Below are 27,578 nucleotides of genomic sequence, written 5' to 3' on the forward strand. Positions count from 1 at the left end.
TAACCCTGTTTGGATTTCTGGCCTAGTTATAATTCTGCCTGACCATGGGTCAAAACAGCTTTATTTCATCAACCAATAAAAGCAACACATATTCACAGTGTAGAGAAGGATATACCACATCAGTCCCTATTATTTAACTTTGGTCATATAGACGTGAGGCTATTTCAACGTAAAAACAAGTGTCTTAGTCAGTGCTCTATTGCTGTGGAGAGACACCATGACCACAGCAACTCTTATAAAAAGCAAGTATTTAACTGGGGCTTGGTTACAGTTTCAGAGGTTTAGTCCATTGTCCTCATGGCAGGGAGCATGGCCACACACAGACAGACACGGTGGCTATATCTACAGCTGGATCCAAAGGCAGAAAGAAGAGAGAGACACTGGGCCCAGTGTGGCCTTTTGAAACTCCAAAACCCATCTCCAGTGACACACTTCCTCCAAGACCACACTCCCTAATTCCACTCAAGTAGTGCCACTCCATGGTGATTAAGTATTCAAATATATGAGCCTGTGGGGACATTTTTATTTGAACCACCACAACAAGTGACAAGTTAACTGAAAGCTAAAAGCCCTGTCACTGTGTGTTTTGGCTCATGGGGCCCTTGGAGTGCTCTGACTGGTGACTTGAGCCACCTGTCAGGTGAGGAAGATGAACAGAAAGATGACACCAAGGCTCAGAGCATTTGAGACCTGCATCCTCTCACGACCAAGCAAACGTGCAACCTAAGACCTGGAAATCGGTGCCCAGGGGCTCATGGATCAGCAGGGAACTCTTTGGGACTTCTGTTTCATGTAACAAGATGAAACGCAGTAACTTCTAAGGTCCTCCAGCGACCTGTGAACATGAGCCTTTCTTTCACATGTTACACCAGTGAGAGAGTTCGTTATAATAGAGAAGCTTTCCTGGTAAATATTTTTAAGGCATCACACTCAATCTCATCACCATGGCTTTGGCAGTCACATTCTCATACCCAGACACAGAGGTTGAACCTGAAATCATGCTGTAGGCCTGTCAGTAGCTTTGCTTCAGGTCATAATGTATTTCAATAGTTGTGTAGGAATCTCAGAAGAGAAGAGCACTTAAGCAGTTACCAGAGGCTTTTCTGTGTGACACTTGTGAGGGAAAGGAGGAGGAAGGTTGGCATCTGAAGAGAGGATCACTGCTGAGGGGCCACTTAGGTCACTAAACACCAAAGTCATGCTCTAAACACTTGGAAAGCTAGTCAGGACTTGGTCTCATGAAGAGAACTTTTCTTGACACAAGTGTGGTCAACACAGAGCACATATGCCACACTTTGACCTCAGAGATGTACTTTTGGTTAACCACCAAAAGTGAGCCCCACTTCCTCCTCAAAGCCCTCTTTCAGTGATCTGTTCAACTGTGACATGCTCAGCGAGACAGAACAGACAAAGTCAGCTGAGGTGACTGGCTGGTCCAAAGACGCCATGAGACTATTGACAGTCTACAAGTCATTTCACTTTTTCTTATGCTAATCAGCTCCACCATAATAGATTTCCAGAGCTTCAGATGACACAGTGCAAATGTCAGACTGTCACTTGGGCTCAGCTTGCATATCCTTTTATGAATACAAATGTGTCAGGAGCAAATGAAGTCTTGAATCCATTAAGCCTTCTACTGCTGCTTGATATACGGCAGTGTAACTACATGTAATTACAGTGATCTTTTTTGTAACATACTTTAAGATCATCAAATGAAAGGCAGTGGTACTTAATTTATGAAAAATACAGAATACATAATGACTATATGCTTTCTTTAATCTTTCATAGGTGCATTTTCTCTGTGATTGGCTATGAGCACTTGTGCTGCTTTTCCTAGAGAAGAGAGATTGGGAAGGATAGAGAACTCCCATCCACCCACCATTTCCATCCACCCATCATCAGCCTGTCTTTATAGCCATCTAACTATCTTCCCACCTGTCTTCTCACTAGTAGAGTGATGTTGTGAGATGGTGGGGCACTAATTTATCCATCTATGTCTTTGTACACTTTGTACTCACTGGGTGTCAAGCACTACTTAGAGTATCTGGCCTGGCTGAGGATATCCAGCCTGCCTAAGTGATACAGTGGGCGATGCTAAGAATAAAAAAAAGGCAGGCGCTGTCTGACCAAAGTCCTTAGAGAGAGAGGACCGATACCTAGGAGTGATCATTGTGCGCAGAAGGGAAAGTGACTGCAGAAAGTCTGATGGATGAGTGTGCTTGCAGGGTTTGAGGCACAACAAAGAGGAACCTGTGAATGGGACAGACGAAGGGATGAAAGGAGGCCAGAGAGAAGGGAGAGGGGGTGAGGGCAGATTTGGGAGACGTCATAGGTCTTGCTAAGGACTTGGCTTTTACTCTGAGTAAGAGAAAAACCACTGGATGACTAGAGCAGATATTGTGATAGTAATACTCTAGTTCCTGTGCTGAGACACTGTGGGTGAGAAGGGGGGGCAGATAGGCCATTCAGAAGGCCGTCAGAGAATGTGATGACTCAGGCAGGCTAGTGGTGGGCAGGGTGATGGAACTCAGATTATGGTCGTGTTTGGAAGACGGGGAATTTGCTGACATGTGGGGATAAAGAAAAAAATTTTAAAGAGTCAGAAAATTTCAAAGTTAGGCCCTAGCAACTGAAAACGGGAAATGGTATTTGCTGATACAGGAAGACAGTAGAGACCAACTTTTGGAGAAGATCTGGAATCTACTATAGGCAGAAGTAAGAGAAAAACTATTGCAAGCCTGGTTGAAATTAAGTAGAGAGTCTGTGGTTCAAAAAAGAAACCCATCTAAAGTTCTCTTGAGCCAAACCACCACACAATGGCCAGTCTCCATAGGGACCAGATAAAGCAATCCCTCCATCCCCACTGCCTGTGACTTCTCTCTGGCCACAGGAGCCTGTTCTAGCTGCTCACTACATGTAACCCAGTCTGATGGAGACCTGGGAAGACAGCCCCTCTTCCCTTCCTGCATCCCTCCCCCCAGCCTTACCAAAATGGTCTGTCCCATGGCTCATCTCTAGGTGCCAACCTGTCGGGCTGAAAACGCAACAAAAGCCACAGCCAACAGCCTCACTTTGGATGCCCAGATCTCATCAGAAATGCCAAGACAATATGCTCCCCTCCAAAATCAGCAGTCTCCCTGTCCAAAGAAAAATGACCTAGATGGAATATAAGACATGGGATTCAAAGGAACAAGTACAAAACATCCTCAAAACGTATCGATAATTTAAAGAAGATACAAACAATTGAATGAGCCAGAAGAGGACAGGGATGAACTAAAGTTCAAGAAAATACAAACAACTGAAGAAGGAAGTCAACCTGGAAAAGGAAATAGATCTCAACAAAGACAAATACTCAAGAAACCCCACACTGAAGCGACACCAGAAAGTTTCAGTCTGTCAAGTAAACAGCTTGGTGGAAACCCTCACCAACAGGACAGATCATGTGAAAGACAGACAGGCAATGTAGACGAATTGGATCATGTGCATCAAAGAGGATCTTAGACGAGCACACAGGTGCAGGATTCTGAGAAACAATAGAAAGACCAAATCTATGAACTTACAGGCACAGAGGAGAGGAAGTCTAAGTCAAAGGCATAGAAAATATGTTCAATAAAAACCATAGAAGAAAATTTCTATGCCGATCAAAGAGGTCTACAGAACACCAAGCAGATGGGGCCAGAAAGAAACTGCACTATATTTTATAGTTAAAAGACTAAAAACATAAAATAGAGAAAAGCTATTGAAAGCTGAAAATGAGGAGGGCCAAGTTACATAGAAAGGCAGAGAGAGCCCTTAGGACAGCAGCCTGTTATATAGTGGAAATTTCTAAAGTCATGATCTTGGAAAGATCTCGACTGCCAATCCAGAATATCACACCCAGCAAAGCTATCTTTTATGAATAAAGAGGAAATAAAAACAAACTAAAGGAATTCATGATCACTAAGCCAGCCCTACAGAGGATACTTAAAGGAATACTTAAGACTAAAGAGAAGAAAAGTAATATCAAGGCAGTTTATCAAAATGTGTCTAAGAAAATACAGTCATCAAGATGTCAAGAGTTAATACACATCTAATTAACTCTGAATATTAATACTCTCAACTCCCCCAATGAAAAGACATAGAACATCAGATTGGATTAGAAAGCAGGACCCATCTTTTGTTGCTTTCAAGAATAGACCTTATCATCAAGGTTAGATGCCACCTTGGAAAAAAGAATGGAGAAATGTATGTCAAGCAAATGATACTAAGAAATGAGCAGGTGTAGCTATTTTAATATCTGATGAAACAGAGTTCAAACCAAAACTAATGAGAAGACATGAAGGGCTCTAAGGAAACAATTCATCAAGAGGACGTTACAGTTATAAACAAGTATGTGCCAAGTCCATTACACCTAATTTCATAAAACAGGCTCTACCAGATCTACAGCCATAAATTAACCCCAACACAGTAATTGGGGCTTCAATCCCCCACTTTTACCATTAGACAGGTCATCCAGCAAAAATTAAACACAGAAACACTGTAGTTAAATGGCATCATAAATCAATTAGAACTAATGGATGTCTACAGAAAATTCCATCCAAACACTAATGGATACACACTCTTCTCAGCAACACATGAAATGTTCTCCAAAATAAATCATGTTTTATAACACAAAGCAAGCCTCAACAAATATCACAATATTGAAATGATATCATATATTCTATCTGATCAAATGGACTAAAGCTAGATATCAACAGAAAGGGGAACTAGAAAGTACACATGGAAATTAAACAACACATTATTGAATAATAATTGGGTCACTGAAATAATCAAGATGGAAAACTTAAAAATCTTTGAAATAAATGAAATGAAACAACAACATAGCAAAAACGACAAGATACACAAAGATAGTTATAAGAGGAACACTTATAGCAGCTAGTCCCTACACCGAAAAGTTCAAGTGATCCCAAATAAATAACCTAATAATGCACTTTAGGTCTTTAGAAAACAGAACTAACCAAATCTAAAAGTAGTAGATGGCAAGAAATAATTAAGATCAAGGTAGAAATTAATGAAATAGAAATGAAAATAATATATAGAATCGATGGATTGAAATATTGGTTCTTTGAAGAGATAAACAAGACTGACAAACCATTAGCCAAATTATCCAAAACAGAGTGAGAGAACCCAAGTAAATAAAATTAGAAACAAAAATGAAATAATAAAATCCTGAAAAGCATGACGATGTGCCTTCCTAAAATGGGAAACATAAATGGATAAACTTCTAAATGCTCATGACCTACTAAAATTAAACCAAGATGACAAACGAGCTTTTGTAGTACAGGGCATTTGCATTGGTTTTTCTCCATCTAATGTCCAAGGTACTGACAGCACATGTATTCGAAACACTTGATCATCAATTAGGAGCAGACTCCTCTTTATTCTCCAGTATATCCCATGCAGAGGAGAGCAGCAGACACTGGGACTCACGGAGACCAAGTCCCCCCGTGTTAGTCACCATCTACTGATGAAAGATGCTTCTGTGATTCAGTTAGAGACTAAACTATGGCTGTAGCAATACATCTCAAGGATTCTGTGCAACACTGTGGCTGTTAGCAAAATAACAGTAGTAGACTCCATGGGAAGACCTTAACATATTTCTATGGAATAACACCCCAAAATTATCTGAATTAAGTCGGGATTATGTCTCTGTACTTGCTAGTTTTATGTCCACTTGACACAAGCTAGAGCCATTAGAGAGGAGGGAACCTTAACTGAGAAAAAAAAACAAAAAAACGCCTCCATAAGATGAGGCAGTAAGTGACCTGGGGGCCATTTTAATTAGTGATTGATGGGGGAGGGCACAGCCCTTTGTGAGGCCATCCCTGGGCTGGCAGTTCTGGGTTCTATAAGAAAGCAGGCTGAGCAAGCCATGAGGAACAAGCCAGTGAGCAGCTCTCCTCCCTGGCCTCTGGATCAGCTCCTGCCTCCAGGTTCCTGCCCTGCTTGAGTTCCTGCCCTCACTGCTTTTGATAATGAACTGCTGTTACATGGAAATGTGAGTGGCATAAACCCTTTCCTCCCCAAGCTGCTTTTGGTCATGGTGTTCACCACAGCAACGGTAACCCTAACTAAGACAGTCTCATGTCAAGTCCAGAATTACAAAAACTTGAATTGTGGAAAGTATCTTTTGCTAACAGTAACCTCATGATTGGATAATGCCCTAATTTTAACCTGGAGAGAATTATGAAAAGTGCGAGGGACACCCTGACAGTTGGATAAGCAACGAATGCTGTGTTTCATTTATTAAGTTTCTAGCTATGTCATTCAAAGATAGACGACTGCAGTATTGTGTTTGGGTGTCAGTGAGGTATTTGCTTACCATAGTCACTGCTTATTAAAAGGGAGCATATATCCATGTTCACAGCATGTGCTCACATGTGTCTGCCAACTTAAAAGCTCTGCCCAAAAGAGAAACGGCAGTAAGATCAGTCTTGGCTAGGTTCTCTTCTGAAGCACCTGAATATTACCTTACTAAAACTGACAATAAACTTCAGGACATGACTCAATAGTAATTTGCTTTTCATGAAACATACTTCATTCAGCAATGGATGGTGTTATAAAACTTCCTTTTAAAAATCTGAAAAGTTCCCTAAAGGCAAGAATATGTCTTAGATATTGCTAGAGAAAAATGAATGATGAGATATTCTCTGAGGAGGAGCTCCTCTGGTATAAAACAGAAAGGTAAAAAGACCCAGCAAGGATTTGAGTATGGTGATATCTTTCTTGCACAAATAAAGTCTGTCTGGGGGTCAGAGAATGAAGCTTGCCACTAGCTAACCTTGGAGGTCTGGAGGTCTGTATAGACAGACAGGAAGTCACGTAGCTGTATTTATACACATTTGCTATGATTCAAGCCAAAGTGCGTTTATATGATGAGATGATCATTGGGGGGGGAGGCGTGGCAGCTTGTTCCAATTCTCTCCTTTAGGGGGAAAACCTCTTCTCTAAGCACGGGGCTCTTTGCCATCCTAAAGGACCGGACGTTTCCTGAGCTGGCCTCAGAGCCACACCACTCCCGATCTGCACGTAGTCCAGCAAGCAGTTTTCACTTAAATGGAGGAAGAGGGTGGGCACAAAGACCCACCCCAGCTGAAGGACTATTGGCACTTGACGGCTGATGGGAGACGTGTCAGTTCTCTTTAGTGATATGATCTCCTTCTGGAACACTGACCACACAGCGATCCCCACTCATAAAAGTCATTGGCCAACACAAAGCAGACTTGCTGCATTTAAGGGAAAAGAGATGAGAGAGCAGGAAGTTGGGGAGTGGGGGTAGATCTGGGAGGATTAAGGGAAAGGGGTAGATATGACCAAATATACCATGTGAAATTCTCAGAGAGTCAGTAAAGATTATTTGACAAAACAAAAGAAAAACTCGGTACATAAATGCCTCACCCCATTCTGCAAGGTTCTGGTGGCAACCGTCACTGCCTATAGGTGTTGCTCTCTCCACACAGGCGCTCCATGTAAGGATCCATGAAAGCTAGATACTCTGCTTGGGGACCAGAGAGATGGCTCAGAGGTTAAGAGCACTGGCTACTCTTCCAAAGGTCCTGAGTTCAATTCCCAGCACCGACACGGTGTCTCACAACCATCTCTAATGAGATCTGGTGCCCTCTTCTACCATGCAGGTGTACATACAGACAAAACACCCATACATTAAAAAAATACATAGATACTTTGTGCTCTGTTTGAATTTTAGTTTTGTAATAATTTTCATTAATAGCACTATCTGGGAGACTTGGTGGATTGTATGAAGGACCAGAGATGACTCAGACTGTCGAGCCCATCTCTGTTGTAAGCACCTGGCTGAGCCGCACAGGAAGCATGAGGCTGCTTGTCTTTCCTCTCTGACTCACTGGGGAAGACAAAGCTACAATGTGTCAGAAGCTGGCTTTAATGAAATCGTGGGCTCCATGCAATGCTCTGGCTTTATTCACCCTCTGGAGCAGAGTGATGGCTTTGAATCTGTTGGCAGTGGTGACTCAGCCTGACCCATTTAGAAACACTTATTTCATAATTCCCTGTTTGTGGGGGCTTCGTGCTGTGAGGACAGCCAAGTGCTGAAGACTTCTTCTGCATTCAGAGACCAAGTATGAGAGTCGTGGTTATTAAAATGAATAGCCCAGATCTTTGAGTAGAATTAAACGCTTCCTCTTCTCATTTCCTTCAGGGAAGAGTTAATCAAAGGGATTATAAAGTGAAAGTTGTATGTTTCTGACATAGGAAAATAATACTTAGAAATTATTTGTTTAGGAATCTATTTATTTCTTTGGAAATTTATTGAGAAAACAGATTATACATCTTTTTAAATGAAAAAAATTATTGAAAAATAGATATCCAAAGAATAATTAATCAATTAGAGGTTCAAATGGGATAATAATAATAATAAAGGTAAAGTTTTACTTTATTAATTTTTAAGTTAGTGTGGAAAACAGTGAGCTTAATGATGGCATCTATGCATCATTGAACTTCGCTCATGTTTGCCCACTGGGATGTCTTAGAGAACCTTTTTCTTAATATTTTTATAAATTCTTTGAGAATTTCATGCAATATATTTCGTTCATATTACCTTCCATTCCTCCCTCTATCTGCTCTTGGATTCCCCCTCCCCCGCTGACCTCCAGTAAAGAGTCTGAGGACATACAAGAGGCAAAGACTAGACAACACCCTGAAAGTTTTCCCTAGCAATAGCCAGTTGAGAAATAAGCTCAACATTACACTGCCCCAAATAACAACTCCTTTATCTGAAAATGTCCCTGGCATATTTCAAGTGCATTTTTCTTTCCAAAAAGACATATGAACACCATCACTGCAGAGGCTGAAGTGACTCTCGAGTCAATTATGATTTAATCTAGGCGTGGAACATTTACTTCTACTCAGAGAGGTGTCTGGCCTTTGGCCTCAGCACCTGGGTGGTGACCTTCTAGCCCTTGACATGTCCAGCCCGGTGAGGGTCTTTGTTGGAAGTTAGGAAGGAAAAAGCAGGAAGTTAGATGGGACCAAAGTTTTGAAGATGCCTACGTTTTCGTGATGCAGCAGCTGTGGCTCAGCATGCAAGTGCAATGCCTGAGTTCTTCTGCGGAATAATTTCGTGGCACTGGGCTAAAAGCACCAGAAAGAACATGACTACTATTCTGCATGTATTAAATGACTTGCTGTCTTGGTCTGTTTAGCTTGCTAGAGCAAAGTACTGTAAACTTGGTAGCTTATAAACAACGGGGATGTATTTCTCACAATACGAAAGCAGTAGAGTTTAACATTAAATGCCTGTAGATTCATTGTGGGCCTGTTTCCTACTGTATCAGTTTGACTGTCTACATCTTCATTGGTAGGCGATTGCTAGCATTGTGTAGTCTTATTTTTTCTTTCTTTCTTTAAGGACACTAATGCCAATCATGAGAGCCCCCACCCTCAGTATCGAATTGGCTCCTCAAAACACCCCATCCAGGAAACCAACTTATGGTTCAGAATTCAACAAATGACTCGGGGAGGGAGGCGCATCCATTCATAACACTCATTGTGTGCCAGCCACTATCTAAGCCCTTGTTGTGAACAAATTGTCCTAATTAATCCGATAGCTCTATGAAAACAGTGTATTGTTATCTAAAGCAGTGGGCAGAGGGAGCGAAGTAGCTTGTCCGTGGTACAACAGGAAGTACCAAAATCAGGATGTGAGTCTCCAGCATCTTTTTTACACGGTCTCTGAAATTTATAGGGCAGAGGAAATGAGGTGATATGCGCACCTGTTTCATAAAGGTAGAGATATTATCTCAGACAAGTCCTATTACCAATGGCTACTTTTGAAGACATGTCCAGACTTACAAGGCCAGGTTGGCCTTCTTTGCTCTTGTCCTATATTGTTGTGGCTCCCTGTCCCTTTCTCGTTATTCTTTCTTTCTTTGGTTTCCCTTTGCCTGAAGAGCATAATTGGCCTGATTTTCAGGGTCCCTGTGCCTTAGCTTCCTTCAGAGAGGAGTGCCCCTCTGACAATGCCCCTTTACCCATCTTTACTCTAAATTGTTCTTCATGTCCCTAACATGTTTCTGCTCCTACAGCCCACCCCATGCTTGCTCTCCGTCAACCACTAACCACGAATTTGAGTGTGTGCTTTTTCTTCTTTCCTTTTGTTTCCATTTATACCGGCAATAACTAATGTACAAGTTCTCACAGAGCTGTCAATGTCCTTTTATTCCCTTAAACGATTACTGCTTGAGGGTGTGCTGTGTCCTTCATGTCTTGATGCTGTAACCCTGATTGGGGTGATGAGGTAATGAAGAAACAGACATGTGCAGAGAAGCTGGGGTCAGACGGGCCACAGGCGCTCTGATGGAACACCACCAACTCAAACCTGGGGAGGGGGTCGGCTCAGCAGGAGGCCTCTGAGGGTAAGCAGTCTCAGGCTGTGAAAACCTAGAAAGGAGGAAGCTGCAGGTGCTAACTTTTCCACATACTGGATAATTTTCACAAACACTCACACTTGTACGCACTGGTCTCTCCCAACCTCATCCCAGGGAAAAGGCTTTGTCACTTCCCATGGGTCTGAGGCGTCAGGTCCTTGACATGGCTGTGATGATGTCAACAATACACATTGATTCCAGACTCGCTCATTTAACCTTCACTGTCACGCAGGCTTCCTCAGCTCCACACAGGGGTGAGTTGCATAGGTGACTATTGCTGTTTTCTTCTCATAGTGGGTCTAATCCTAGATAGTGACTTGCCGGCTTAGGCCATTTGGTCTGCTACAACAAAGTACCATGAAATCGGTAGGCTATAAATAGTAGAAACTTATTCTTCACCAGCAAGGGAGAGCTGGGAATAGAGCCTGGTTCCCTAAACACCAGTCTATCAGAGGGAAACAACACTTCAGCCCCACTACAACCTAGTCCTTCCTAAACATTGCAAATACTTCTAACTAAAAGAGCAAACATTATCTTAACAACAACAATAATAATAAATCAACCACCTAACTCCTGATATGCAGGTCCCAATGTAAAAACAGAAGGAAAACAACAACAAAATAAGACATGTCTCCTCCAAGTTCTGCCCATCCTACAGCAATGTTCCTCAATAAGAGTGACCTAGATGGAATTCCAGACAAAGAATTCAAAAAAAGCATGATGATAAATCCATTCATAGAAATGAAAGAAGGCATAAGCAAACTGCTGAATGAAATCCCAAAGAACACAAACAGCTGAATGAAATAAGGAAGTCAATGTAGGATATGAATGGAACGGAAGTGGTGCTGGGAAAGAAAACCCCAGTAAGTGAAATGAAATGGAAAGCCAGCAGAACAGATCACAGGGAGACCAAAATATCAGGGCTTGAAGACAAGATGGAGGAATTGGAATATTCATTCAAGGACAGCAATAAAGGGTTTTTAAAATGGGATGCAACATGCATGATCTTTGGGATGTTGTAAAAAAGGTGAAATATAAAACACTGAATAGGAGATGGTGTACAGTCATTGTCTTGAAACTGAAACAGCGCCTCCAGGAGGGAGGAAGAGGCTCTTGAGACCTAAGAGGTAAAGAGAAGATCACGTACCTGAAGAGCAGAATCGTGGAGTATTCTCAGAGGCCCTCCAAGCTGTGTGGAAACAGTACACTGCTCTTAAAGCCAGACACCGCCCAGCTGAGCGGCAGAGAAGCGACTTTGGTTGAACCATCTGTGAGCTGAGCAGAGGGCTCCAGGCTTGTGGGGTTTTGGGTGATGCACCGGATCTATTATTATTAATTATTATTATTGCGACTCTTACTATTATGGTGGCAGGAGTTGCAAGGTTCTTGTTATGGGTAGTGAGATGTGTAACTAGGGCTGAGCCATAGGGGGTCAGAGTCGGGATCCCAAGTTGCAAGTCTAAGAGGGTTCAAGACAGACCCAAGTTGAAAAGTCTAGCCTGGGGTACAAGAGCTTGGAAGTGGCTTTGTTGAACACCATGGTTGGAAGTGAATTTATGAAGTAGAGGCTTTGGCAGACTTGAGATCGAGACTGGCAGATGAATCTGGTTCATAAGATGACAAAAAATCTAAAAGAGATCAAAGAAGGACAAAAACTGCTCTGTGCTGATCACTTGGGAGGCAAATATGGCAAGATCTGTGTCAATTGAGTTCCTGAGGAAAAAGAACTGACAGCCAGACACCACCGAATATGATCTGCAAATTAACCTAAAATGTTAGCACACCAGTGAGGGGTGATGGTGGGGGGATTACAGAGGGCCTTGGGGAAATCTGCGAGACACAGATCTATGGTGTGTTCACATCCTTGTCCGCCATGCTACTCTCAAAGGCGACAAACCCTGGGGTATGTGCGGTTAACGTTTGCTAATTCAGGAGCACTCTCACGTGGCCCATGGGGACGCCAAAAAACAGCTAGAGGCCTGGGAACCTGCGTGTGCCAGGTGAGGCCCTGGGCTCCCACAGAGCGCCGGGGGCGGGGCATTTCCCCAAGGGGCGGGGCGTGGGCGGGCATCAGGGTCTACCTCTAGGTGAATTCTGGATTTAAGCATAGCAGCTGGGGGCGGGGCGGGATTGACAGGGGCGGGGCATCGCTGACGGGCAGGCACTTCTAGAGGGCGGGGCATTACTGAGGGGCGGGGTGTGGGCGGGCACAAGGCATACATAACACAGCTGCTCGGGGTGGGGCGAGGCTGCGCGGGGGCGGGGACATCCGGGAGGGCGGGGCGTGGCGGGCCCGGGGGGGACACTAGCGAACTGGTTGGGGCGAGGCTTCCCGGAGGGCGGGGCGTGGGCGGGGCGTGGGAGGGGCCTGGCCTGTGTGCCCATTCTGTCGGTCACCGCCCAGCTTTAGGCGGCGCTGGAGCGAGCCCACCTGAGACGCGGGCTGTGGGTGCTCGGCCAGCGGAGTCCTGCGCTGCACCTGAGGGCGGGACCCGGGCTGGCTGCGGCTCAGGCGCCTGTTCCGAGGTGACAGTTGTGGCGCAGCCTCCGGGAGCCGACCGGGCGGGGCGGGGGCGGGCGGGGCGGGGCGGGGCGCAGAGGCGAGCCCCCGGAGCCGCCCGGCTGCAGAGGGAGAGCAGAACCGAACCGGCTCGCACCCACGCCTGCAGAGCCCGTCCCGAGCCGGCCCTTCCGGCCGTTTCGCCGCCGCTTCTGTGGAGGGCTTTCGGCCAGGGTGGGTCGTTCCCCAGCCCCGCGCCCCTGGGCAGTGGGCATGGAAGGTCAGTTGCACCGTGCATGTTGGGAGCCTGCGTTTGCTCTGTCGTTTGAACTCCGCCCTGGCTTGACGTCGCCTCTTCCCAGGCTGAGGCTGCAGGAAGATGGGGCAGGATTCTGGGCGCCCAGCTCCCCCAGGGAGTCTGAGGGATGGCTCAGGTCAAGTTCTGTGCAACTTTTCTGCCATCCTGGCGTCTCAAAAGGGTGTTTTCAATCCAAGTCCATTTTTGCAAACTTCGGATACTGCAATTAAAAATGAACGTATCTATTTTTTAAAAATTGCAGTTTTCTTCGTAAGTAAATATATCTTTAATGCTACAGGGAAGTTTGAACTGTGTGGAAAGATTTATACAGCTTACAAACGAATACATGTAATTATGAAGCGCCTGCAATTTTCATGGTATCTCTCCATAGATACTAAGTAAAATGTAAATTTTCAGAGTCGTTTACTGCCTGATACGGAACCTTAGTACAGCTTCCAGTGTAACACCTGGCAAGTACTGCAATGTTTCCACAAGCTAGTTTTTCATATGGGCAGAAAATAGTTTAAGTATTAATAGTTTTCTAATAAAATCACAAATGTACATAATGACCTATGAATGACCTAAGCATAAAATTATTTATTACATGCTCTAATGATGCTTTTGTGGTGTTTTCCAAGACTGAAAGTGAAGGCAAATGGATGTTGGTGAGTACCCCATGGCTGCAATTCTTCATTCCATTGGTTCAGCGTCAACTGCAACTTGGAAACCACCTTTAGGTAAGAGAGTCTTGAAAAAGAAGTGATACCATTTCTTTAAGGTAAAAAGAAATGATCAGGTTTTTTTTTTTTAAAAAAATGAGAATTTATATATAAAACACTTCCAAGAAAAAAATTCAGTGGGAATACAATATGACCAAGTGGCATTCCAAATTCATAAATTATTTAATGTAACTCATATTGTTTTAAGAGGAACAGGGGTAAAAGAGAGAGAACAGAGAGCACAGAGAGAGAGAGAGAGAGAGAGAGAGAGAGAGAGAGAGAGAGAGAGAGACAGAGAGAGAGACAGAGAGAGAGAGACAGAGAGAGACAGAGAGAGAGACAGAGAGAGAGAGACAGAGAGAGACAGAGAGAGAGAGAGAGAGAGAGAGAGAGAGAGAGAGAGAGAGAGAGAGAGAGAAACAGGGGGAGAGAGAGAGAGTAAAGGGGCAGGGGCCTATCTTTTAAAGGGGTCCTCTGCACCTGTGTGCAGACTTCTTTCCCATGGAACCTTGGGCTGACCAGGGTATTGCCTGAGTGGATTCCACCAGGTAACAGGGGCAGGCCAGCATAATGCCTGAACCTTTCACATATTATTTAACTAAATAATGAATAAATGATCAGAAAAGTATTTCCAAGTAATACAAATCAATTTATCGTACATTCTAAAATATACTGGCACACATAGCTGCAATGTTGTGCTATATGAAGTTTATAATTGGGAGTTTCATGCTTTATTAATTTATGTGAGGAGAAAGAAAAATAACATGTATTTTACTAAATTATCGGTAATATTAATATATTTCGTTTTGAGAAGTTTATTTACTTGTATTGGTATTTTGCCGCATTTATATCTAGGTACCTGATGCATGTGTGGGTGCTGGGAATCCAACCTGGGTCCTCTGTGAGAGTAGTAAGGGCTTGTAACCACTGAGCCATCTTTCCAGCTCCTAATAACATTAATTCTTTATGATGATTCAGTAAACTGGCAATTTAATGAATAGAGTAAATTAAACAATTCTTGTTATGTACAATCAAACTTACTGTCTAACACAATCACTGTGTAGAGAACTATGAGGTAGTTATGCAAAACCTGGCATTTGGATAAAGTGTATATTTGTCTTCACTGCTCTTCTAATAAAGTTTTATATTAGGGGCAGCCTTTCTTTTTTTTCTTTCTTATTTTTTTCTTTTTGAGACAGGATTTTTTCTGTGTAGCCTTGACTGGCCTAGAACTCACTGTAGAACAGGCTGGCCTCAAACTCACAGAGATCCGCCTGCCTCTGCCTCCCAAGTACTGGGATTAAAGGCGTGGGCCACCATCAACCAGCTAAATTTGAACTAATTTGTAGGCTATTGAGTGGAACAGTTATAGTAATACTGTTTTGGATGTCTTCTGCCTCTAAGTTTAGAATCTAGCCTCTACTCCTTCACACACACACACAGAGAGAGAGAGAGAGAGAGAGAGAGAGAGAGAGAGAGAGAGAGAGAGAGAGAAGGGGGTGCGAGGAGAGGCAGGGAGGAGTTTCTAAAGGAACTAGCAGTAAAGAGTGCAGCTGTAGGCTATGCTCTGAATCATTGCCTTGTATTTCTTGACAGGTTCAGTCAGATGGAGATGGATAGAGTAGCTCTTTCTTTGTTACAAGTTGGCAAGGGTTTTGTTTTCCATTGCATTTTCTAAGCCCTAAAGTGACTTTTTTTTTTCAGTGGTTTTATAGGTCAGTCCTCCTCCTGGGATTCTACTTTACATTGTGGTTAAGACATGTTTCGCACCACTCAGACCAAATCACAAGACAAATATACTTACACTGTAAATAAATATTTCAGTAGATTTGAAGGTATGTTCAAACCTGATACTGAATTTGTATATCCATTCCTGATATTGATGGGTGGAAAGAGGGTTAGTTCGGAATCATTTTTACCATTATAAAACCACTCCAATAATACTCTATTTAGTAATTTGGATTCTTACATAAAACATGCCAAGAAGGCTACAAATAATTTCTTATATGTACCTCTGTGTCTGGGCTTCAGAGTGTTAGAGCTTTGTAGTGTCCCAAGTAGTTTTAATGCCTGGAGATTCTTTCTGGGGAGAGTAATGTTCATTCCCCTGCTCCTTAATTACGGACTGCTGAGGAGCAGGTTGTACTTATGCAACTACTCTGTCTCTGCTATGTCCACGTTTCCCAGAATTCTTATGTTCAATTCATTGCAAATCATTTGGTTTTCTTTTAGAACTGTGACTTGACTTGAAGAATGAAAGTAGTTTAGAGAAACACAAGTTAGTATAGCAGCACTTCTCAGAGTATGCATGGCACACCGATACATAAAGTGGTCCACTCCTCAAGAGTGCTCTGATCCCTGCTTAGAGTCACATGGTTGGTACATGAGACTCTTCATGATGGATGCTCTTAGTGTAGTCGGACTGTCTCCCAGATCAACCATGAACTCAGCAGGGTTTCAGTGTGGATACAGTAAGATACAGAACTTAGCGATGGGGAAAACAAAAATTGGGGTATAAGCTATTTTGAATGTTTCCTCTTAGAGCCCCCCCCTCACTTCTCCCGCACACAAAGGCAGTCACGTGTAGCTCCCTGTTTTTCCCTTGTGCTACTTGCTACCCCTCAGTCATATCATTTACCATTGCACTCAGCTGCTGGTCATGGCTGTGAGGGCAGGTTTGCGTGTGACCTGTGTCCTTAGCAGAGTGGCACTTACCAATGCACAGAAGTGGAAGTTACCGTTGAAAGTGTGTCAGTTGGATTATTGTCCATTCTAACATTATTCTGCACAGTTAGAGCATAGATATTTGTGGGACGGTGGAAAAGAAGCAAACAGCATTTTTTTCTGGTACTTACAGAATGAAGAGGAATAATTTCTCTACTCTGAATAAAGCTGTGCCGACCCCACCAGCTGTGAAGCAGCCCAAGCGTGGGCTCTGCACGTCTCTCACCCAGACTCACGCGCTCTCTGTTCTTCTAGACTGGGGGACCTTACCTCACCATGTGATATTGCACATTTTCCGGTACCTCCCTTTAATAGACCGCGCCCGGGCATCGTCTGTGTGCAGGAGATGGAATGAAGTGTTTCATATCCCTGACCTTTGGAGAAAGTTTGAGTTTGAGCTGAACCAATCAGCCACCTCCTATTTCAAGTCCACACACCCTGATCTCATCCAGCAGATCATCAAGAAGCATGCTGCACACCTGCAGTACGTCAGCTTTAAGGTAGGAAGTGGCTCACGTCGGCAAACCCTCTGTGTGTCTGGATCCTTATGTGGAGGCACTCGGTACATACGCCAGGACTGTTACCCCACGTTGCTTTCTGGTTTGTCTCTAGTGATTACCCAGACTGAAATACAGAACCCGAGCTGTAATTAAATGGCTTGAAGTTCAGTGTCCTCATTTGGATATTATCATTAATACCCAGATAATTATAAAGACCTGAAAGCATGAATTGCTGTGAAGTTATTTTGCCATATTTCTATCTCTCTCTCCCTTTGTAAGCTCAGACATTTCATACAAAAATAATCACTTATGTTGATGAAAGGAATGAACAGAACTTGGTTATTGAATCCCATTAAATAATTGCATTTCCAGTGGCTCTGATAAATTGCCTTCAGGAACTTCAGTTGAAAAATTGTCTTTACAGGTTGATAGCAGTACTGAGTCAGCGGAAGCGGCCTGTGATATTCTGTCTCAGTTGGTAAACTGTTCTATCCAGACCTTGGGGCTGATTTCAACAGCCAAGCCAAGTTTTATGAACGTGCCAAAGGTAAGGATGTAGTGCCTTTTGTGAGACATGGTAAACTTCTTTTAAAACCGTGTTTGTGTTCATATGTGTGCATGCATGTGACTGTCAGAGGACATGTCCTCCCCCACCCCCAAACACCATCCATTTCCTTTAAGACTGAGTTTCTCATTGGCCTAGAGTCCAAAAATTAGGCTAGACTGGCTGGCCAAGTAGCCCCAGGGATCTGCCTGTCAGTTAAATTTCAGTGCTGGATAATCAAAGAGGGAAGGTGGAGTTTTGTCTTTGTAGGAACCATCATCTTCAAGCCTTTACCTGAGTGTCCTTGGCCCCTCAGAGACATTTTCTCAAACTGCTGACTCTCTGCTCATGCTGTCTTAGTTTAGAAAATACTCTGTCAAAAGCAATATAAGGGAGAAATGGCCTGGCTGGCAGTTCAGGGCACAGTCCATCATGGTCAGGAAGCCAAGGAGCAGGAGCTTGAAGCATCCAGTCACACGGTAACCATTGTCAGGCAGCAGGGAATTCTGGATGCAGGCTGCTGCTCTTCAGTGCCCATTCCCGTTCATACAGTCCAGGGTCTCAAACAGGGAAAGGTGCTGTCTACATTCATCGAGGCTTGTCACCTCCATTAACATAATCAGGGTAATTCTGGGACAGTGGAGTGGCTCAGTGGGTAAAGGTGCCTCCCATCAAGTCTAAGAAGTCGGGTTTGATCCCCAGGACAATATGGTGGCAGTAATTTGCTCTCTGGCCTCCATATGTGGGCAATAGCATGCGTGTTTGCATTAACAAGTAAGTAAGCAACCGAATAAATAATGAGTAAGATAATCTCCAAAGGCTCCAAGGTGATTCTAGATTCTGTCAAGTTGATGACTAACACTAACCATAATGCCTACAATATTTTATCTTCTTTATATCAGTTGTTAGTACTCAGAGCCATCTTAATGATTAATTTAGCCGATTTATTGTCTTCTCCTCACACTCAAACTAATTCTTTGAAGGATGAGAGTCTATATCCATTTTGTTTACCACCAGGAACCCAGGTTAAAGTAGTATTCAGTTTGTAACTCGCACTTCATTATGGTTGTTGATAAAAAACGGCCTCACGGAAAGTTCCTACAGTAGAAGTAGGGATAACAGCATCTTCACTCCTATAAACTGGGTCATGGCTCTTGTATCCAGGCTTTCTGCTAGCCTGTTATCTTTTTAAAAGATAGGCTGGAAAAAATTGGGTCATTTGGGGATTTAGAATAATATAAGTAATCAGTTGAAAATTGACTAGTGCTAAATAGTTACTTCCTTGTTTATAAACCACAGACCCAGACTGACCTGATGGTCTTAGATTCTAAAGCCAAGGCTGGTGGAGCCCTTCATCAGCCTCCAAGGCCAGCATCAGTTTGCTGATGCAGTTACCCAGCAGCTGCCAGGCAGTAGGTAGCCTGCTCTGTCTCGGTGAATTCTGTGGCCTCCGGACGGCTTGAGAAGCTCTCCAGGACCCTGTCTTGGTTTTCCCACTTATAAACTAGTGGAAAAACTAGATAAAACTGTGGGACTTTAAAGAATATAGCAAATGTGATTATGATGAAACGTGCTGGGCCACTTAAGTGTCCTTCAAGACTAAAAGAACTCATTCAGAGTTGATTAAAGAGGGGAATCAACTGTATATTTCTTGAAAAAGAGATATAGTTCCATAATAATTTAGTAGCACACTAGCTCTCTGCTATGTGAAAACCACTTTTAATTGGTATAAGACAGCATGTTTACCCATTTATAACCAATGTGTTCATCCTAACAGGACCAGTAGAACCTTTAGTACAACCAAGATTGACTTTATGGAAGGAAAAAGGATCTTGCCTTGGATTTGCTTTCCACACTTTCTGACTTTTCCAGAAATAGTGAATCTGAAAATGTGTGGGATTCTACCTGCAATGAGAGCAAATTATTAATAAGCTTTATTTTGTAATTCTTCAAAAAAATGTAACTATTTACTTTGTTTAAATCTGCTAGAAAAAGAACATGTTGTTATAACATCCCTTCATCCATATCCATCCTTTTAAGAAATATTTATTAACTATGTTCCAGATACTATCTTAGGTCTGGAAATAAGGAAGTGAATTAAACAGGGAAAAAATGTATTTCTCCTAGCAAGAGGTAGGAAGAAACCACAGAATTCTAGGCTTTGAGGGCTGTGCAATTCTGCCTCAAATCCTCAGCCCCATTGTTGCAGGGGAGGAGCCAACACAGACTGCGCAAAAGGAAAGCACATGGCTGTGGGCCATGCAGCCTTCATCTGTGAGCATTGATGACTGTTCCATGAAGCTCCCATGCCATACGCTATTATACTTCAGATGTTTTTCTACAATTTAATAATGTAAAAGATGTACTCATGAAATATAGAGAAATAGACTCTGCATTGAGCTTGGCTGATCGTCCGTAGTTAGCTAATCTCTATTCTAGAAAAAAAAAATTAGACCCTTTTAATACTAGACATCAAATTCTTGAGGTTGAAAATAGCTAAGACATCCTTTATGAGATACTTGGAACTTTTACTTTTTTCCTTTCTCATCATTCCATTTCCATTTGTGCTTTGGAACTTTTTGTTATACAAGTGGATATTCACATTAAAAAAGTCTATACCATGAACAAGTTAGTTTTTCCCCAGAGATTCAAGGTTGGCTGGGTTTGTGTATACATATCATTCAATGTAATGTAACACATAGATAGATTTAGAAGAGGAAAACACATAATTATCTCACTAGACACACAAGAGGCCTTTGACAGAGTTCAACACGCCAACATTCCTCTAAAATTAGATGAGAATGCCCACTCTACCCACTCTTTTCAATATACTGCATGAAATCTTAGCTAGAGCACTACATTAGAGACATAAATAAAAGGGATACAGCTGGAAAGGAAGAAGACAGTTCTTCATACTTGTAGACATGATTCTATACTTAGAAAATTCCAAAGAGTTCACCAGAGAACCTTAAACTCCAGCAAAGTAACAAGATACAAAATCACCATAGAAAAGTCAGTAGACTTTCTGTATATTAATAATGAAACTTCCGAGAAAGAAGACCTCTAAGAAGAAATCCCATTTACAATAACTCCAAAGACCCCCAAAACTCTGAATTAAACCTAACTGTGGAACAAGGTGGTAGAAGACCTCTGCAATGAAACTTTAAGACATCAAAGAAAGACATTTAAGAAGATAATAGAAGGTGGAAAAACCTCATAACAGAATTAATAGTGTGGAAAATGGCTACTTTAGCCAAAGTTGTTTACAGATTCACCCATCTCCATCAAAACTGCATTGACATTCTTCACAAAAATAGAAGATTCTGTTGTTTATAGGGAAGGATAAATGAGCCCTCATTGCCACAGCAAATTCTAATCAGAAAGAGCCATGTGCAAGTTCAAAAGCTGGCCTCAAGTTGTATTGCAGAGCCAAAGTAACAGAAACTTGGTTTCGAACAGTCACAAAAACAGACATACAAGCCAATGTTATAGAATATAAAACCTAAAAATGAGGTCAAACTGTTACAGCTACCTGGTTTTCTACACAAGTCAAAAACATACATTGGGAAAAATACAGCCTGTTTTTCAAATGTTGATTAGAAAACTGAGTATCCACATGTAGAGGAATTATCTCTTACCCAGTACAGAAATCTTTGGAATAGAATGTAAGACCTAAAACTGAGCTCAGACAGTTACAGCCACTAATCCCCTACAAAAGCCAAGGACACATAGTAAAAGAATCACTATATGAACCACATATGTTATTGGTAAACTGCCTGAAGTAATAGTCTAAATCAGCTCCACAGAGATGCATGCATAGCCCTGTTTATAGATTTACTGTTCACAATAGCTAAGAAGTAGAACCAGCCTAGATGTTCATCAACAGACAAATGAATAAAGCTTAGTGCATACACAGTAGAGTTTTTTTCACCTTGAAGAAATGTTTGGAAGAGGAAATCATTATGCTAACTGAAATAGAACAGACTCAGGAAAACAAATACTACATGTTTTCTCTCTTATGCAGACACTTTGTGTGTCTCGTGTGTGTGTGTGTGTGTGTGTGTGTGTGTGTGTGTGTGTGTGTGTTTGAGATCATGAAAGTAAAAAGGGAATCATGAAAGAGAGGGAAGGACAGAGAGGGGGGAACACACATGATAAGAGCAGGAGTAGAATTTGAGGGGATGAGGGTACCAGAGATGGATGAGCCGGGAGGATGGGGAGTGGCAGAGAGAAGGGATGAATAAGAAGAAAGCATTGAGACATGTACATGAAAATGTCGTAATGAAACCCATACTTTGTATGCTAGAAATTTTATTTCAAAAAGAAATAGGAATGTCTTCTACTGGCTAGTGATAGCATGAAAATATAATATATTCATTGTTTTACTGTAGCTTTAGCATTTAACAATTTATTTTAACGCTAATTGATTGAAACTGAGTTTTAAATATTCATAATTTTTTTCTTATTGCCATGCAAGTCTCATTTTGTGTCAGCACTTACAGTTGTGTTTGTCAACTCAAAATCATTATCATCAATTAAAATTGAAGATACACCAGTGGACGATCCCTCACTGAAGATTCTTGTGGCCAACAATAGTGACACTCTTCGACTCCTAAAAATGAGTAGCTGTCCTCATGTTTCATCTGATGGTAGGTTGTATTTTGTTTTATATAAATTGATAGTTGGTTTTCACTATAGTAATAATAGATTACTTATTGAGGAGTACATGCTTTTGGAACATAATTTATTAATTTTATTCAAAAGCAATCTTAATCTTCAAATTCAATGTAAGTTGCTTCTTCAGAGAATATATTTTCCTTGGAAGTTTGTTCATCTTTTCTAAGTTAGTGGCCTATTTCTCACAGTTTCACCCTGTATATAATATATCATGATCATCTTCATCCCGTTACCTTCTTCTGTTCCTCCCCTGTCGTCTTCTTCTTCCCAGCAAGCTCCCCTTCTAATTAATTTTTTGTGCATTTTTTTTGACTCACAGAGTTTAATGGGATTAATTTCATGAGAGTGGGTTGGGATTATTGGAGCATGGGCACTTTACCAGTGGCAACACCACCACTGAAGAAAATCTTCTCCCCAGCAACAATCCACAGAAAACAGCCTCTTCACAGAGGGGTGGGACCTCGTGAGCCCCTCCCTGACCAATGATGCCTTGCTGGTGGATACCCTCAGCTGCTGTGGGCTCACGAGTGCAACAGACAGTGTCATGTCCAGACACAGCATCCCACAGGATACTTTCCCATCCTCTGTCTCTTGCATCCTCCCTGCCTATCTCTACTGCAGTGTTTCCTGCGTCTTGACCAGTGCATTATATAGATGCTCTCTTTAGTCACTTATATTTTCATCTCTCTTTTTTTTTCTTTCCAAGACGGTTTCTCTGTGGCTTTGGAGTCTGTCCTACAACATGCTCTTGTAGACCAGGTTGGTCTCGAACTCACAGAGATCCGCCTGCCTCTGCCTCACCACCGCCCAGCTTATTTTCATCTCTTTTACCAGTTAAAGTCTCTGCAGTAACCGCTGTCCACTAAAAATGGGGCTTCTCTTGACTATGGCTAAGCAGCCCTAACCCATGAGCGTAACACAGATGTTCAGAGGTCAGTTTGATGGGCAAGCATGCCTGTCTGGCAGAATGACAGCAGAAGCTTCCGTGTCACTTCCTATGACTTTCCAAGCCATGGGCCTTTGGTCAGGTTTACAGTACCAAGCGTGAATTCTCTTCTGTGGAGTGGGCCTCAAATTCAGTTAGAAAGTGTTACTGCCATAACGGTCACTCCACTGTTGCACTTTCTGCCTAGTGGAGGATTCATAGCTGAGTAGACTCCCCCAGGGGCCTCCATGGTGCTTTGGAGCGCTGTGAAAGCTAGCCTGCAGGAAACGTCCAACTCAGAGTCAGCTTGATTAACCCTGCAGCCAGAGCAGTGGTCCCTTATCCAGTGTCTTTTCCACTTTCTCTCTTGAATGCTTTAAAGTTTTCTTTGTAGATGTGTTTCACTTCCTTGATCTGGTTTATTCCATGGTGTGCGTGTGGCGTGGGGGCAATTGCCAATGGGTTGTTTTCCCAATTTCTTCCTCAGCACATCTGTTATTGGTATATAGAAAAACGTCGTGATTTTTGTATGTTCTTTTTGTGTCCTTCCACTTTTTATCAGTGTTCATTGGCTCTAAAGTTTTTCTGGGAAAGTCATATGTGGAGAAGTATGTCCTTTGCAAGCACTTTACTTCCTTTCCTATTGCCTTAGTGTTCTGTTGCTGTGATAAAACACGAGGCCCAAAAGCATATTGGGGAAGAAAGGGTTTACTTCATCTTCTAGCTTGTAGTCCATCATCCAGAGATGTCCGGGCAGGAACTTGGAGTCAGGAAGTGATACAGAGGCCATATAGGAAAGAGGAATGCTTCTTGCTGGTTAGCTTTCTATGGCTCTCTCAGCCTGCTTTTGAGTACATCTCAGACTGCCTGCCAAAGGATGACACAATCCACAATAGGTTTGGCATTCTGAAATCAGTCTCTAATTAAGAAAATTCACCACAGACTTACTCACAGACCTCTGTGGTGAGGACATTTTCCTAATTGGGATTCTCTCTTCTCAGATGACTCCTGTGTGTGTCAAGTTGCCTAGAACCAGCCAGCCACTTAGTTATATTCCTTTGTTTGCTTCTTTCTGCTTGGTGTTCTAAGGCTTCTGTTACTATAGTAAGTAAGAGTGGAGGAAGTGAGCAGCCTTAGTTTGTTCCTCATTTTAGTCAGAATGCTTTGGGGTTCTTTTCCCCATTCATACAATGTCAGCTATAGGTTCTTTGTAGGTATCCTTTATTGTGTTGAGCCCATTCCTTCTGTTCCCTCTTTCTTCAAGGGTTTTCTCATGAAGGAATGTGGCATTTGTCAAATCTCTTTTCTGCTTCTGTTGAGAAAGTCACATGGTTTCTGTCTTTGACCATTTATGTGATGTCTTAGCGTTTATTGATTTGCACAAGTTGAACTTTCCTTGCAGCTGTAAAGCCAACCTGACCATGCTGAATGACCTTTTTCATGAGTTCCTCTATTTGATTTGCAAGCGTTTTTTAAGTGTGTGTGTGTGTGTGTGTGTGTGTGTGTGTGTGTGCGTATGTGTTCAACTTTTAAAGTGTTGGTGCACATAGGCTGTGGCATGTGTATAGAAATCAGGAATGGGTAATCACCATCCAACTTTTCGGAGATATGGTATCATGCCACTGTAGACACCAGACCAGTGGGCGTGGGGCCTTCTAGGAGTTCTTCATCCCCACCTCCCACCTTGTTGGAGGAGCACTAAGGTTGCAGAAATGCTCCCACGTGTGGCTTCACATGTGTTCTGGGGATCCAAACTCAGGTCCTTCTGCCAGCACAGCGGGTTCATTTACCCCCAAGGTTTGCGAGTGTTTTGGCATGAATGTTCATTAGGAAGATTGGTCTATAATTTATTTTTTCTAGTTAATTTTTTAATTAACACACCAAAGTAATGGTTTTATCATGGCATTTTCATGTGTACTCATGTGTTATTGTATTTAATGCCTGCTTGCCTCCCCTCCCCCTCTCCCCTCGCTGCCCTCTTCCTGCACCTCTGCTTTACATCAGTGTGTCCCATTACTCCCTGCTTCCCCACGGCTTCCTTCCCTGTCGTGGCCCCTTTCATGCTTGTTAGATTTTTTTCTACTGACTCAAGCTAGGGTCATCTGGGAAGAAAGAGCCTCAATTGAGAAAATGCTTCCATCAGATTGGCCTGAGACAAGTCTGATGAGGAACAAGATGGAACCCGAGATAGGTTATTAACTGGTAATTTATTGGGGTGTCAAACTCACACTCACACGAGGAATCAGTAACCAGATTTGGCACTCTGAGAATTCCGGTCCCAGATGCTTCCAAGAGCTGGCTGAACTGAGAGAGAGAGAGAGAGAGAGAGAGAGAGAGAGAGAGAGAGAGAGAGCACCAGGCTCCTTCTCGCCCTTTATCCTACCCTTTTATGTACCTGTGACCATGCCCAACAGGTACAGGTATGGAGTCTTTCCCTACACAAGTCTGTGGTTGCATTTCTGTAATTCATAGGGATGTGGGCCCAGCCCACTGTGAGCAGGGCCACCCCTGCGCAGGTAGCCCTGGGCTGTGTGAAAAAGTAAGCTGAGTGATCGAGGGAAGCAAGCCAGTAAGCAGCGTCCTCCATGATCTCGGCTTCCGTTTCTGCCTCCAGGTTCCTGCTTTGGCTTCTGTCAAGATGGGCTGTGATCTAGATGTCTAAGCCAAATGAACCCTTTCCTCCTCACGTTGATTTTGGTCCGTGTTTTATCACAGGCAAGAGAAGGAACCTAGGATATACTTGAGCTTTCATGCCTTGCATGTCCGTGTGTGTGCCTGTGCAGATGTGTGTGAGTTTAAATATGAACTTTGAGTATGTTAGTGTGAAATTTATCTTTCTGAATCTGCCTTATTTTGTTTAACCTAGTATTCTCCAGGTGATTTCATTTTGCTAAAAATGTCACAATTTCATTCTTATGACTCAGTAGAAATTGTATGAAGCACATTTTCTTTACCCACTCATCTGTTGGTAGACACCGAGAACCTCTGTTGGGTACCTCTCTGTGGGAGGAGTCTTAGGTAGCGCCGGTTTTACTTTAGGAACCTCCACACTGATTTCCACGGTGCCTGCAGCAGTTTGCATGTCCCTTCCCTCAGCAGTGGGTAAGGGTTTGGGGGGAAATTTTGAAGAAACCGCACACATATAATATATGTTAGCATCCATTTTCTGAAACCTCATTAGCCATCTGTTGTAGTAAAATAACTAATAGAGAATTTAAATTTATAAAGTTTGCTTTAGTATCAGTGTGATCTTCTGTTCTTAAGGATTTCCCCAATTTCCCACAGGAATCCTCTGTGTGGCAGACCACTGTCAGGGCCTCAGGGAACTGGCATTAAATTACTACATTCTGAGTGACGAGCTTCTCCTTGCACTGTCAAGTGAGACTCATGTGAACCTCGAACATCTTCGAATAGATGTTGTAAGTGAGAACCCTGGACAGATCAAGTTTCACTCCATCAAAAAGCACAGCTGGGACGCGCTGATTAAACACTCCCCCGGAGTTAACGTTGTCATGTATTTCTTTCTGTATGAGGAAGAGTTTGAGACATTCTTCAAAGAAGAAACCCCTGTCACTCACCTTTACTTTGGGCGTTCAGTAAGCAGAACCATTCTAGGCCGCATAGGCCTCAACTGCCCTCGCCTGATTGAGCTAGTGGTGTGTGCAAATGGCCTTCAGCCCCTGGACAGTGAACTTATTCGCATTGCTCAACACTGTAAAAACCTGACAGCCTTGGGCCTGAGCGAGTGTGAGGTCAGCTGCAGTGCGTTCATTGAGTTTGTAAGACTCTGTGGCAGAAGGCTCACCCAGCTGTCTGTCATGGAGGAGGTTTTGGTCCCTGATGACAATTGCACCCCAGACGAAGTTCACACTGAAGTCTCTAAGTACCTGGGAAGAGTGTGGTTCCCGGATGTGATGCCTGTCTGGTAACCAGCCACCAAAGGTTCCAAATTTTCTGTTAGTGATTAGCTGCTGTCTGTCTATGCAAATGTCAATTTGGAGATGAACTGTGGAACTATTTTAGGTTAAATATTTGCTGTTTGTCAGCTATCTTAATTGATTGCTGCAGAATCGCTTAAAAATATATATAACTTAAAAAAACAATATAACTATCTTAATTGATTGCTGCAGAATGGTTTAAAAAACAATATAAGTATCTTAATTGATTGCTGCAGAATGGTTTAAAAAACAATATAAGTATCTTAATTGATTGCTGCAGAATCGCTTAAAAAAATATAACAAGTTTGAAT

At 42.6% G+C, this 27,578-nt stretch overlaps 1 protein-coding gene across 1 annotated transcript; it reads left to right on the forward strand.

The window, feature by feature from the left end:
• Window positions 1-13,895: 13,895 nt before the first annotated feature.
• Window positions 13,896-27,258, forward strand: Fbxl21p. The gene is given in 6 exon segments (XM_035441546.1): window positions 13,896-13,925; window positions 13,928-13,977; window positions 16,817-17,183; window positions 17,608-17,730; window positions 22,205-22,376; window positions 26,615-27,258. Coding segments are annotated over 6 exon segments (1,386 nt in total).
• The last annotated feature ends 320 nt before the right edge of the window (window positions 27,259-27,578 follow it).

Source organism: Cricetulus griseus, chromosome 3 (genome assembly GCF_003668045.3).
Source record: "Cricetulus griseus strain 17A/GY chromosome 3, alternate assembly CriGri-PICRH-1.0, whole genome shotgun sequence".
NCBI classification, from domain to species: domain Eukaryota; kingdom Metazoa; phylum Chordata; class Mammalia; order Rodentia; family Cricetidae; genus Cricetulus; species Cricetulus griseus.